This window comes from Cryptomeria japonica, chromosome 3, assembly GCF_030272615.1.
Source record: "Cryptomeria japonica chromosome 3, Sugi_1.0, whole genome shotgun sequence".
NCBI lineage: Eukaryota > Viridiplantae > Streptophyta > Pinopsida > Cupressales > Cupressaceae > Cryptomeria > Cryptomeria japonica.
Genome location: NC_081407.1, coordinates 413,178,382 through 413,192,847, shown reverse-complemented (window position 1 = coordinate 413,192,847; position 14,466 = coordinate 413,178,382). Strand labels below are relative to the sequence as shown.

Here is a 14,466-nt window from a genome sequence, read left to right as displayed (position 1 = left end):
TTTTACTTCGAATCTTTTTGTTTGAACAGATCCTGTAGCACATAACCCAAAACTCTTGTAGCAGAAATTGCTACATATAATAATATTACATGAAAAATGAAAAGAGTTCAATGGACCAGTAAATAACGTTTCATCCAAATTTCTCTTAACAGTACCTGAAAAAGAGCCCAACAGCCCATACCTGTGTCCACATTTCCTCTAAATCATATTTGTGTAATATAGTCATATAGTTACTCATAATCACCCTATATTTCAAATTGGCATCAATTGGCCTTGTCCAGTAGAGACTAGTTAAAATGGAAAGGAATTGCCTAAACCTCAACTTTCAAACAGAGACTGAGACTGAATAGCCATTGCCCTGATTTATGGTTTATGGTATTGCTCAGGTGGTTGAGAAAGAAAGAACAAATAAAATACAAACCATTTATACAATATGACTGAAAATAATTGATTGAAAGTTATTGCCATGGCAACATAAAAATAATAGGATTTCTTCCCTTATTGTCCAAATAACAAGCACTGAATCATTTTGTGCATAGTCTAATCAAATAATAAATACAAAAATGGTATCAAGCCCAATTGGCCAAACAATTAAATGTCGGTAGGAATGACCGAGACCTTAAATTATACTTTTCAATAATTGATGCCAACCGTAATGCTTTGTAATTTCCAACTGCCTATCATACCAACAAATAAAAAAGATGTTAAATATTTCCAAGTGATAAGAAAGAGTCAAGGGACCAAGAGATATTTTCTACAAAATCAAGTATCCATCCTTAACACTAGGAATTGAGCAAAAAAGAAGAGAAAATAGAACGATGATATGATCCAAAATCAGAGGCCCACAGATCTTCATCCATATCTTTAAGTAAAAAACTGACCCACCTAACTGTTTAATCAGAGCTAACACGTTCTTGCTTTGCTGAGCGCCGTTTATTTCGTTGCTGAGTTCTTGCTTTGCTAGCAGCAGAATTTGGTGACATATATAGTCTCTGCAGTCACCAAAAGCAAATCAATTTGTGACCTAACATTTGTTAAAAAATGTTTGATAGTCAAAGCTAAGTAAAGAGCAGTCCAAAAAACTGTAGAAAGCAGAAATCAAAACTAATTAAAATGGAATCTTACCTCCTGTGAGAAGCATTAACTAAAATTATCTCAACTGAAAAAAAAATTTTAAAAATGACACTACTAATTTCCTTATACAAATCCAAAATTTATATAAAAATATCAGTTGAAAATTATCTGAAATCTAAAAAGAGTTGACTAAAAACGATCCTCCCAGTATCTCACAATTTTCCTACTATCAACAAACAGAAGTCAGTATTACAACAAATCTCCAGAATAAAGAACAGATTTTTTGAAGATTTGAAAACTCATACATAACAAAAATGCACTGCTTCATTTTCTTGTGCTTTTCATCCATTTTGGTTTGCTTTTGCACCTGAACTTTGACCAAGCATTTGTACTTTTTATTACATCCTCCTGGCACAAGATACGAATGTATTATGTTTAGGTATAGAGCATTGCAACTTCAGCTGTCAATGTTCAGGACTGTACGTGTAGATTTAAAGATTGTTATTTGAACACCTAAGGAAGATAAAGGTCAAACTTATGGTGCCTAGGCAGGATATTTTACATTTTGGTGAAGAGTATTTTCTCTGCTTAATGTGGATTATTAAAGATTTCCAGATGCCATCCATTGGTTATACAAAATATATTATTATATTCTGTAAGTCAAAAAAAATAATGCAGACTTATGTTGTATTAGTTTTTGGGGATGATATTTAAAAAACTCAGAGACCCATTTAGATTTCTATAGCAGTACCGTTTCAAATGCCACCTCTGATACACTATTATTTTTTATAAATTGGCCCCTGTATTCAAATATTTTATATTTGAAACTCGAAAGAGATTCTCAAACTAGATGCAAGGCTGTACATAGAATTGACACAAAGTTGAATGCAAAAGAAAAGTTTCATTCTGCTTATAATGTTAAACGTAATGATATCATCATAAACATTGATTTGGTTTGCTAGAATCTTGGATGTGTATAATTTCTTTATACAGGTATCCCATTCTACTCCAAATTTGACATATGTGAGCTTGTGGTCTCAGGCTATTACAGCGATGTTATTTGGACCATAGAAGCATATATCTTTCTCGGGATTTTTCAGCATACCAAAAGATAAAGACATTTTCAATTCTCAAAATATTGTCCGTAACCCAAAAATACAGAAAAAATCATATAAATAAAATAAAAAGAAAAATGATGTTATATACATTTAAAGCCACCCTAAAAGTCTACAGAGCGAACGCGTATTCAACATGAATTTTGAAATATGGATTTTCTTCATTAATATTGAGTTTGTTGATCACAGATAATTGTGATATAAATATTTTAACAATCTTAGTAAAATAACTCTTGCTAGAATGATAACAAACCCTTCATGCAATAAAACACCACTAAGGTAAATAAGACATGTTAACCCTACTATTCTCCTTAATTATCCAGTCCAAGAGACTAATCTATGACTCTATACACAAATTGGTAACTATGATTTTGATAATAACAGTCTTCCTAGCCTCTCCCACTTGAGTTTATAGTAGTTACAACAATCGTGCCTGTCATTTCATGACAACAACATCCTGTCTTAAAAAACATGTCTCATTATTTCATAATAATCATCGTGTTCAACAATATTTCCTATATTGTTGACAGGAGTAATGACACCCATATTAAATGATCACAGTACTAATAACAAAGCTACTGAACACTGTACAATCAAGAATGATAAAGATCAGAGTAACAACAGAATGCTACCGACCAGTGTTCACAAGAACATTACTAATCACAAAAGGATAGTTATGTCAAAAGACAATAAGGATGACAGCCATCTCAACTGATATTCATATGACACTATAACAGCTCACATGTAACAAGGCAAACCCCCAAACAACGACCTCAATAATGCAACTACATTTACAAATTACATAACAACAATATCCATTGATAACTAGAAATAAGAACAAGTCAACGACAGTACTAACATCTGTAGTGAAATTATAATGACAAGTTGAAAGATAGCATAATCATTTGATGATTTTGTCTAGTAATTATGTTCACAAATTATGAATAATGACAGCAGTGTTTGTTGTTATCAGAGGCAACAATCATAATCAATAATCACGATAACAACAGTAATATTTCCTATTCACAAGGTTTTTGAGCTTGATTATACCAATAGTCTTTACAATTTTAACAATTATGTCATTTTTTGAAATAAAGTAATATCCCTTATATTTTTGAATATTTACATTTATTTGTTTGTTCATGAATATTACTATTAACCAGTATTCACAATAATTATTAAATAAATATTGATTTGCATTTATAATCACAATCAATAATTATATAAGTTACCAGGTTCCGCTATATAGGCCCCCGTGTTGCCCAAATACGGTTCTGGTTCGTGGTTCGTATACGGTTCAAGTTCGGTTCAGTGACTTTGTTTGCCAAAACACATGCCGCAGCCCTAGGTTATTGGGTTCACCTAATTTCAGCTATGATGTTCGAAATTCGGCAGACTGAAAAAGAAGACCTAAAATATTCGCCGTATTTCGCCCAAATATTCGTACAGAGTAGTGCTTAGGGTTTTTAATTAAAATATATTTAAAAATAACAGTCTCTGAGTCCAAAGTGGTGCGTGAGGTTGCAAGTTCAGAAATTTCGAGAGAGCTCGGGGTTGCATGAAATTTTCAGATCCCGTTTTGGCTTTTTAACGAAACTCGATGAGATTATTTTCCCTACTTTTTAGGCCTGGGTCATTCCTCAATCTGGAGCCTGTGCCTTTTGTTCGACGCCTGAGCCTTAAGCATGGGAAATCCTTCACTATCATTCCAACGCAGCTCTACTAAAACTTAATATATTTGAGCGATACACTTATTTTTTTATCAGGAATCATGATTTATAAGATATTTCTTATTTATTGTATGAAACAATATAATATAATATAATATAATATATAATTATATTATATTATATTATATTATATATTATATTATATTATATTATATAATATATATATATATGTGTGTGTGTGTGTGTGTTTTAATTGTTTTTGTACTAACGAACCCAAACCCCTTTTCAAAATTTTGCTGAACCGGCAAGCTAGATAATTATTATTAACCGATATTCAAAATAATTATTAAATAGACCCAATAAATATTAATTTGCAATAAATAATAATTAATATTAATTATTAATAGACACAATAAGTATTAATTTACAAGCAATAATAATTACAGCTATCGATGCATATACATAAGTATATACAGCGATTCCTATACCTTGAAATATATACAACAATTCCTATGCAGCAATAAGGTTAAGGCAAGGGTAGTGTAGCGATATGAATAAGAGGTATACCTATATTATTGCATGTGTTATTACACTCAAACAGCAACCGGTTCTTAGTAAAAAGGCACGGGTAATTTCATTAAGATAACAAACAATGGGTTAGTCAGCAAGAGGCAATGGTTATAATTAAAAGAGACTTTACTTTTAGAAGGGGACGTGGCTACGAGGACATGACTCTCCAATACCAATGGAGAGATATATATTGCAGATCTGCACTCAAAGGATAGGCGGGATATAAAAAAAATATATAAAACAAATAATACCAATAAAATCAGATCGGAACTGACATTAAGTTACAGGCAGTAACATTCTTGTTTGGGTGGTATGCATGGGGATGTGCTTATTACGTATGATTTATTATGAAGCCTGACAATGTTTTTATGCAGAATTTAATAGTAATATTAATACATGAATATTAATATAAAATATTAATAGTAATATTTATAGACTGCAATACGTATGACAGTCATATATAATATCATATACAGTGGCATGTCAGATCTGTCTGACTTTACAGCCATTAGATAGACTAATAATTAGTGTCTAGATAATGATAGTGTTAATAATTTATATGATAGGTAATATTATTTGATTCATATATATATATATAATGTTTGATCAGACAAATAACAATATTAGATTGCAAAATCAGTATAATAATGGAATTAATTAAAAATATTCCTGCCATTACTATCAGTAACTAAGGAGAGGTGATGGACTTGTTTCCAAGAGCGGCAGTCTAAATCCAGTCAAATCCAGTCAATAGGTTGTTTCCCAAGAGAGGGTGGGGATCGGCGACCTGAGAACCTTGAGGAAAGGGTCCAAAATGGGGTAAGGGCTTGGATCTGTAAACTTTGAGGGACATTTGTTTTAGATTTTCTGCAGATTTTCCTATAATATCATTTAAATACCTGATTTTCAAGGATACATTCTTGTCTGTGGTTAGGGAGTCCTATATCCTGTTATTTCTAGGATATAAACTGTAATATTAACAAGTCTGATTTTGTATGGATATTTGTATGTCACTTAATATGGTAGAACTGGAGGATTTGAGAACTGGAGGATTTGATTTTCTAGTCTTTAGAATCTTTAACATTGTAATGACAATTCGCCATTTATCTATGGATTAACATGTGATCTACTTCACTTCTTGATGAGGTACTTAAAATGCTTCTACTGTATTCATCCCTTTTAGTCACTTGGCATTACAGTGAAAATAAATACATTTCTCACCTTCTCTTTGGCTGAGAGTGCTTGTTGCTTTTCTTGACTAGGAGTAAAACTGAAGATTTCATGGAGGAGTGAATTCACCTGTAAAAATCAATGAGTAATAATGCCTTTCTGTGAGGATTGATTATAAGATCATCTTAGGGCTCAAAAAAGGAACATCACTGCCACAAATTCACTACAATCCCTTATCTAGCAAAAAATGATACAGATGCTGGAATATGTTCTTACTGACTAACAAAATTACCTGCATGTGTTTCTGAAAACCACCTCCAAGAAAATGTCTGAGAAAATTTGTCTGTTCAATAAATTACACATATAAAGATACCAATGTCAGCAGAACCAGTTCACCAAACTTCACAGAATCATTAGAATTATTATCAGTATAATACAATATTATAGTCTTTCTTTGAAACTTATAGCAGCACTACCTGTATTATTTGAGTCCATGTTGATACATTTACAACATCACCATTTTGTAACTTCACTGTTGCCTCAGGTTTCATGCCACCCTGCAAAATCCAATTCTTACATTAGGCACTACTTATAGACAGGACTTGTTTGGCCCAAAAAACACTCAAACCTGAATAGATGCTAAAATGTCGCGGAAAGAACTCCGTTGGCTATTAAGATCCTTTTTTGAAGACCCTTTGCCACTAGCCTCTATAGAAAGTGTTGTCATCTGTTCAAGGATCCTCGCTTGTAGAAAATTATCTAGATCAAAGCTGCCAGGATCTAGATTATCAGAATTATCCAAAATCTCATCCTCTGAATTAACTGTCTCAAAAATAAGAGCTATTGCTTCGCCTGCAGCTATACGAACAGCTCTGTTATCATCTTCCAATAATGTTGACAACAGGGGAAGACATCTGCAGCCAGTAATTATAATGACATACTTAAATTGTCTTCAAAAATAATTAAAAAATAGATGGTTTGATGCAAACTTAAACAGAGGCGGGTAATCTCAGATGTACTCACCTTTTGCAGAACTGAGAATCTAGTTGATGGGTAGGGAGAGTTGTTAAAAGAAAGGCCCATGCTGAAATAGCTGCTGCTTTCACTGCAGGCTGTGTTTTATTAGTCCCTGAGATCTGCAAACAAACCAAGGCCTTTAAACCTAAACCTTGCCATTTCCATATTTAATAAAATCTCATCAGTTTAATAAATTCATCCAATTTACCTGTTGCCACAGAAGATCCATTGACTTTTCTGTTTCTTCAAAATCAGTTCCACCAACAAAAGTGACAACAGCAAGCGATTGCAGGACCTAGAATGGATCAGTATATACAAATACAGACATGAGGCATATTACAACAAACAAGCATGATCCCCTATGATATAGCCAATACCCACATAACATTCGGAAAACATAAAAAAACAGAATGAAATGATGCATGAAAAAGAAGTAAAATTATACTATATATTAAAGAGTTGTGTGAATTCTGACTAATTTGGGTTCACAGGCACTCTTACAAATATATTTTTGTTGGTTTCATTATTACTAAAATTTGCATTGAGAAAAAATTCAACATAAAAAAGACTTATGTTGAGAACCTTAGATTTCAATTATCAAGCAAATGAACAATTTTCAGCTTAAATAATTTGTAGACAAAACTCCAGTGTAACATGAAACATCCCAAAGTGGCATTACTCAAGGAAACATAAGTGCACATTTTCATGCTCATAAACTCCTGACAGGCATTTTTCAACTTTGGTAATTTCCCTCTCAAATCTCGCCTGAGCTGTAACTTCGATTTCCAAATGTATAAAATTCAAATATATGTATAATCTACACATTTTCATATTAAATAAAAAGTTGGTATTATTCTACACAAGGAACCATTTAAAATTGACTGCATTGACTGGCACAGTATCATAAGAAACTAAGGAGGTTAATAATAATATATTCAAATAGCTGAGGATCAACATAGGTTCCTTAAGGTAGCCAGCTTCCAAATCAACTATAGTGTTACCAAAATTTCTCTGAAAACAAAAAATATCGAGTTTTCAGCCACTTAATCTTTTATCTAAATCTATGTGGCACTATGATTAAGCATTAAATAGCAACTTGTCATCCACCACGAGAGTCCTCTTCCATTGGCATTGGTCAACCCCTCCATCTTGTCTTGTCTTGTTGGGAGAATTATCTCCTGTTGGTAATGGTCATTAAATAGCAACTTGTCATCCACCACGAGAGTCCTCTTCCATTGGCATTGGTCAACCCCTCCATCTTGTCTTGTCTTGTTGGGAGAATTATCTCCTGTTGGTAATGGTCAAGCCCTTCACCTTGTCAGGAGAGTTCCCTCTTGTTACCATTGGCCAAGCCCTCTTCCATTGGCATTGGTCAACCCCTCCATCTTGTCTTGTCTTGTTGGGAGAATTATCTCCTGTTGGTAATGGTCAAGCCCTTCACCTTGTCAGGAGAGTTCCCTCTTGTTACCATTGGCCAAGCCCTTCAACTCCTCTCCCATTTGGATTTATGTATGCCCATCAAGCCTTTCAACTCCTCTCCCATTTGGATTTATGTATGCCCATCAAGATAGTTTATTCAAGTATATATTAAATTTCTTAAAATGAAAAATCACAAATCTAAGTAAATTATAAAGCACTTTTTTACTTGGCTATAATAAAGAATCATAATTATATTTAATTATGAAATGCAGATATGGGTGGTAATCAGTCATATATCAGACCTGAAAATGAATATTAGGGGGTTCGATGTTATTACTGTGAGTCTTTGCTTCTTCAATCCAATGTATATGTAATATTTACAAAGTAAGAAAACAGAAATTCAGTATGTGAGATTTGCAAGCCCAGTAAGAAACTAGAAATTCAGTATGTGAGATTTACAAACCAAGGCAACATTCTGGGACCTCAGTTTTCTAGCCTTCTGGACAGAGCTTGCATGCTCTTAGAAGCAGTTGAAGCTGCTTTCTAAAGAGGAAAGTTCCCATCGCTCTAGTTGACTACAAAAGTTGCTCTTGAACACATTGAACAAGGTAACACTGAATCCAATGTCACATTTCTTCCAAGTTTTTGAATCAATGTGCTTTGCTATAATAGTGCAACACTAAAATAGCCCATATTTGACATGTTTGAATTAGAAACTTCATCAAGAGTTTTGTTTTTCTTTGAACATCTGTGCCAGAAATAGTCATTGATGTCAAAGATACAAAAACGAAGCTTGCTGTCATTAATGTCAAAGAATAAAGAGATTGTTGGAATTGATGTCATTGATGTCAAGGATGAGAAAATGTTTAATGTCATAATGATCACATATCCATATTAAGGGTGTCACACATGCTCTCTACTCGAAGTGGATATCATGATAGTAATGAACAAGTATACAGATAAGATACAAGAAATGGTTGAATGATATAGAGTTGTTTGAAGGCATACGATTAAGAAGGAATTTATGATGAACAATGAATATTAGAAAGGCAACAATTAAATTACTAAAGGTGCAGCAACTATTAAGTCTAATAAGAGGTTACATTTTATAATGTGCAGCAAATAAAAGAACAACGTGAGAATATTATAAGAGAAGAAAAGCAACAATGAGCAGTGATGAATCTCAAGAAATGGATTAATGCTTGAAGAGTTCATGAGCAGAAATTAATATATGAATAAACAACAATATTGCTTACAGAGTCTCGAGAAATGGATTAATGCTTGAAGAGTTCATGAGCAGAAATTAATATATGAATAAACAACAATATTGCTTACAGAGTCGAGAAATGGATTAATGCTTGAAGAGTTCATGAGCAGAAATTAATATATGAATAAACAACAATATTGCTTACACCTCATCAGAAAGCAATTAAATAAAAACGCAAGGCAGAAATTTATAATGTCAACGTACATTAATAAGTGCACCAATGAAAAAGATCAATTCTTAAGCAGAAGACAATGCAGCAATGTTATATTAAAGGTTAATTTGTTTGGACAGTGATTAATAATACTCAGAAAAACGTGATAGGTACAAAGCAAAGCAAGGCAAAAGGAACCGATTTGTTTAGAAAACAAAAGGCAGTAATTAAAGACCCAGGATGCAGCGATTTTTAAATTGCAATTAAAAATTGATACTTGCAGCTTGTTATAGTAAAGAATGGGTCTTTGTTTACTGAGAGGTAGTGCTTTGTTTACAAGGAATTTATGTTAGACAGAATTATAAATAAACAGCAAGATATGTGATCTGTCCTTTCACATAAAATAGTGATTAATATAAACGAACATATAATATGACTTGTTAAGAAGTGTATTTGGTTAAGGAAACAATTCATGAAGAGGTGGGATTTGTTTTTAAGAGTTGTGTGTATGAAAAGAGGTGTCTCTAATACTTCTTGTTGGAAAGATATAAAGTCATGTTGAGAAGTTGTGATAAAGGTGTGTGAGTGAAGAAGGAAAAATTAGACTTTGAAAGTGTGTGAAGGAAATCTTATCTTTCAAGCACAAAACAGATTATAAAAGAAAAGTGAAGAATAAATGTAATCATCTAGAAGCATATTTAGATCAAGGATACATATGCAAATTTAAGAAGAAAAAGCTCTGGAAATAATTGCAGATTAGCTGCACATACATGTCAATAGTGCTCTCCACATTAGGGTTTCAAACTTTCAATACATTTGCAAAAACTAAACCAAAAATCTACGTTGTGGCAGCAAACTAGAATTTCATACCATTGAATAATTTTCAGCATCCGATCCAATTTTACATGCACGAGAAAAATTGGGAATAGAATCTTCCATCACTTTATGGGCTATATCACCAGCCCCAATTGTTATTGCTAGCAAACCTGCAATAATTTAGAAAATTCTTCTGAGTCTCCTGAATTAGAAAATCTTGTTGAATAGCAATAGAGCTAATATGTAGAACAATTTCTTAACAAGCTCAAAAAAATCACCTGCAGCATGTGCAGCAAGAGCCACCTCAGTAGAAGACCCCCGTTTCATCGATTTCATTAACTGATCGAGCAATGTTTCACTCCTGCAAAAAAGCTTTATGATTTAGTCAAGTCTCTGATTGATATCACAGTTGTTTGTCATTTTAAAATTTGTAGTGTTTTTGAAATGTGTTGTGAAAGCTTCCAATGTTTTCAAAAAATCACAACTTCATTTTTTGCTATCGTACTGAAATTTTAAGTATTTGCTTAATTTGACACTTTTTGTCTATTTTGTCCAATTCTGACTGTTTCAAACCCTTCAAATTCATAGCCAATCACAATTTTGCTAATGTTCATAAATATATCATTGGGCATAAAACGTGAAAGTAAGAATATGAGCCAAATTAATTTATATACAAGAATTCAAATGTGTGTCATATTTGACAAGGATTGATATTCTTACTTGCTTTCTGCAAATTCATACTGCACATCATTTGTAAAAGCACTGATAAACCCTTTCAGGCCATTTTCTCTAGTTGACGCCCTGAAAGACACCAATAAAATCTGTCAATAAGTTAATTATAAATTTCAGGTGTGAAAGTTTTCAATGCCTAATTCAGATACACTAAAACTATTCAAGTTAAAATGTGCTTTAAAGTTGCAATGAATAATCAGGAATAAAATGTGCTTCAAAGCTGCAATGAATAATCAGGAATATAACATTAGTTGGAGAAAAAGACTACATATCGTATTTTTGTTCCCCTCAATCCAAGATGAGCAACTTAAATTTTGATTGAACCCCACCAATTACAAAGGAAAAGATTGAAACTAACATTATATTTTCAACGTCATTGCATTTGACTTTAATACTCAGTTTACATTTAGCACGTGCACTGTCATTGCACTCAGACACTCATTCCACATAAGACCAATCTGATGTTAAAATGACACATCACTAAAAAGTGTTCAGTCACATATAAGCATAATAAAAAAGATGCACTCTAATGGAATATTCAAGTGAATATGAAAGCCTAATGGTCACAGAGCTAGAACTGTCATAAAAGGGTTGATAAGTCCCCTCATAAAAACACAACAAAAGTGAGAATACAGATTAACAGCAAAGGAATCAAGCAGATGACTACTAAAATAGGTGTTGTACACTCTTCATTAGCATAGCTGCAAAGAATTGCTTGGACGACATTTGTTGTTACTTAACTCCAAGAAAACAGACACTGCCAAAGACCATGGAATGCAAATCACCTTGATCTAGCTTACATGCAGACAGATCAAAGAGCACATGCAAGTTCTTACAATAATTAGAGAACACTATGAGGAGTGAGTCTCATCATTTCCTCCCAGTTTAGAAGTTGTCCCAAACTTCTACATTATACAATGAAACTTCTTTGCAAAGACTGAATTGAACAACCACTATACCCATGTCACCAAAGTGCTTTTGCAGCCAAACCAATAATGTAGTGCTTTGCTAATTAAGGTGAAACATCTAGCATATATCCTCAACAAATAGCTAGAACAGTGAGGTCAAGATGATAAATCATCCCAATAAGATGGCTCGAAAAGATTGACCTCATATTCACAGATCATGAATGCTGAGCTAAGCTGGTATATTGAAGTAAAATGCATTCATCTGATAGCTTGAAGAATAGTGTAAGGCATATATTTGACTATATCAATTTTGAATGATAATGATAGATAATACATATAAATTATAGATGATTAATTTGAAATATAAGAATCCCCATAGACATGAGAATGCCAATGGTCAAAAAGGTACCATACTTTATTTTGCTAATGATGAAGGTCAAAGCAAGGACTAAGGAGTGATTAACAGCTTTGGTTTAGTCATCAGTATGTGAACGCAATTTGAAGTGGAGAAGCACAATTGACAAGCAAGAAACCTCCACAACGATCACCAGAAGTGGCAGCCCAAATTGATCCAAAAACGTTCGGAAAAAAAATGGATAGCTTATTGGCTATCAACTGTCTTGGTGCGAGGTATAAAAATTGCCATGTCAGGTTACCAGCACCCATCCAAAAGGACTTTGGTCATGTTGAGGGCAACAATGAAATTCATGGAAATAAGATAAAGTTAATTTTAACACCATCACTATACTTTTGCCTTACATATTTTTGAAATTTCAAACTTGTACTTCTTTGCCTTTTGGCCTTCACCAATTCATCCAAGCCTGAGGTCATAAAGGCATTGATAATGATCCAAGCTTCCAATTAGAAGGCTTGGAAGGACTACAAAGAAATCCTTACCCTCTCTCTACAAATAAGGCCAGAAAAAGTTGCACTGAAAATGATTTAGTTTCTTCTGTCAGCGATTATGTCATACACAGGAAAGTTTAGCTATGAGCTACAAAGAAGAAAAGTGAACTTACTGACTGTAGTGGGCTGTATTAAAGCATCTATAATCAACCAAAATAGGGATACATGAAGTATAGTGCTTTTTAGTCCTCATATCCGGGATCCACGAAGCACTTGCTTTCAGAATGGAATGACTAATAACAATATAGGATAGAGAATTTGAACTATCCCCTTTAAGACCAGCTTTTGTAAGTTGGCATATAGGAAGGAAAAGCGTATTTAAATAAAATGAATGAACCCTTGATCTCTTTGGGCACTGTCAAACCTTCATCCCAGTAATTCAGATCAGGGCAAAGTTGTCCCACTCCTTCCAGGAATACCAAACCCAGCTATAGAAAGGAGGGTGGGGGGCTAGGCACAATTCTAACACACAGATTAAGGACCAAAACAATAAAATAAAGGCTATGAAAATCAATGCCTAAAAAACTGAGTTCCTAAAAAAAATTTGAAGGACCTAAAGATAGAAGGAAGAGATAAATACAATAACGAGAACCTGCAAAAGTTAGTATAATGTTACTGTTTTTTGTGAACACGCCAACTTAGAACCAAGGTTGAATTGGTTTGTTCCTTTGAAGAGGAATAAATTCCTCCAAGGGTCAGTATACCAGTAAGGGTGTTTGTCATTTTAGCTCAGAGTTTCATGTGAACATATTTCCTTATGAGAAAGCAATGGTATTATAACAATAATGTTAACTTTAGTGATCAGATTGCAGAGAACAATGTGAATGCAAGAATACAAAAGAGACAAGACACAACACATACCCTGGGAAAACCTCCCTCTTGGAGGAAAAACCCAGCAACAAATCAGATCTAGATCCTTTTATTAATTGTAGAATACAATGGCAATAAAGATCAGATTACTTATCTGATATAACTGTCAACCTAGGGCAGAATTAGAGTTACAGTCGTAACCCAGCTAGGGCACAATGTAACAGCAGAAGATAGCAGACTTATCTCTTTCTTATATAAGAATATCATCAGCATACAGCTTCCAGCTCTTCGTAGTTCTTCACTGAAGATTGCAGACCTAATGATGTTTGTAGACCTTCAAGAGGAACTCGCTATCCTCTTCAATGTATTCACTGTCCAAGATCGCATGTATGGCAAATGCTGATGGCAGAAGTAATTCGCTGATTCCTTGATCAGAATTCGCATTGACCTTTTATTGCAGAGCACAGGTTCTTCACATTGATTGTCTAATATTCGGATTGCTTGATTGCATTTTCGACTAGTGATATGCTTGTGCATATATACAAGAGGTGAGCCCTATCTTGGGTCAGCCCAATCCATCCTTGGGGTCAACACTATAATATTAGTTCCACACGCCACCATAAGCATGGGACCTAAACAATATAGTTTCCACGTTACAAGAGCCCACGCTACATAGAGATGTGCTAAAATAAGATATAGGACCACACGTTTGGAGAAGGGATGCGTCCTTTTAATAATACAATCATTTGGGCCCAGCCCATCATAAATGATCAATACATAAGACTATATGCCACAAAATGTGTGTGCTGGAGATAGGTCCACACGTTGGACCTAGAGATGC

The 14,466-nt window shown here is 33.7% G+C and overlaps 1 protein-coding gene across 4 annotated transcripts in view; it reads right to left on the bottom strand.

Annotated features, from left to right (window-relative positions):
* Positions 1 to 434: 434 nt before the first annotated feature.
* LOC131069511 (uncharacterized) overlaps positions 435 to 14,466 on the bottom strand; it is a 28,601-nt gene continuing 14,569 nt past the window's right edge. The window contains exons 3-13 of one of the 4 annotated variants that reach the window (XM_058004980.2): positions 10,990 to 11,070; positions 10,548 to 10,630; positions 10,324 to 10,439; positions 6,825 to 6,911; positions 6,623 to 6,735; positions 6,228 to 6,513; positions 6,076 to 6,156; positions 5,892 to 5,942; positions 5,651 to 5,728; positions 891 to 992; positions 435 to 677 (exon numbers count right to left, since the gene is read on the bottom strand). In XM_058004980.2, coding sequence (XP_057860963.2) covers positions 894 to 992; positions 5,651 to 5,728; positions 5,892 to 5,942; positions 6,076 to 6,156; positions 6,228 to 6,513; positions 6,623 to 6,735; positions 6,825 to 6,911; positions 10,324 to 10,439; positions 10,548 to 10,630; positions 10,990 to 11,070 — 1,075 coding nt within the window. In that variant the 3' untranslated portion in view covers positions 435 to 677; positions 891 to 893. Of the gene's footprint in view, positions 678 to 885; positions 993 to 5,650; positions 5,729 to 5,891; positions 5,943 to 6,075; positions 6,157 to 6,227; positions 6,514 to 6,622; positions 6,736 to 6,824; positions 6,912 to 10,323; positions 10,440 to 10,547; positions 10,631 to 10,989; positions 11,071 to 14,466 lie in introns of all 4 variants that reach the window. The other 3 variants (XM_058004978.2, XM_058004982.2, XM_058004981.2) reach the window with 3 other exon arrangements.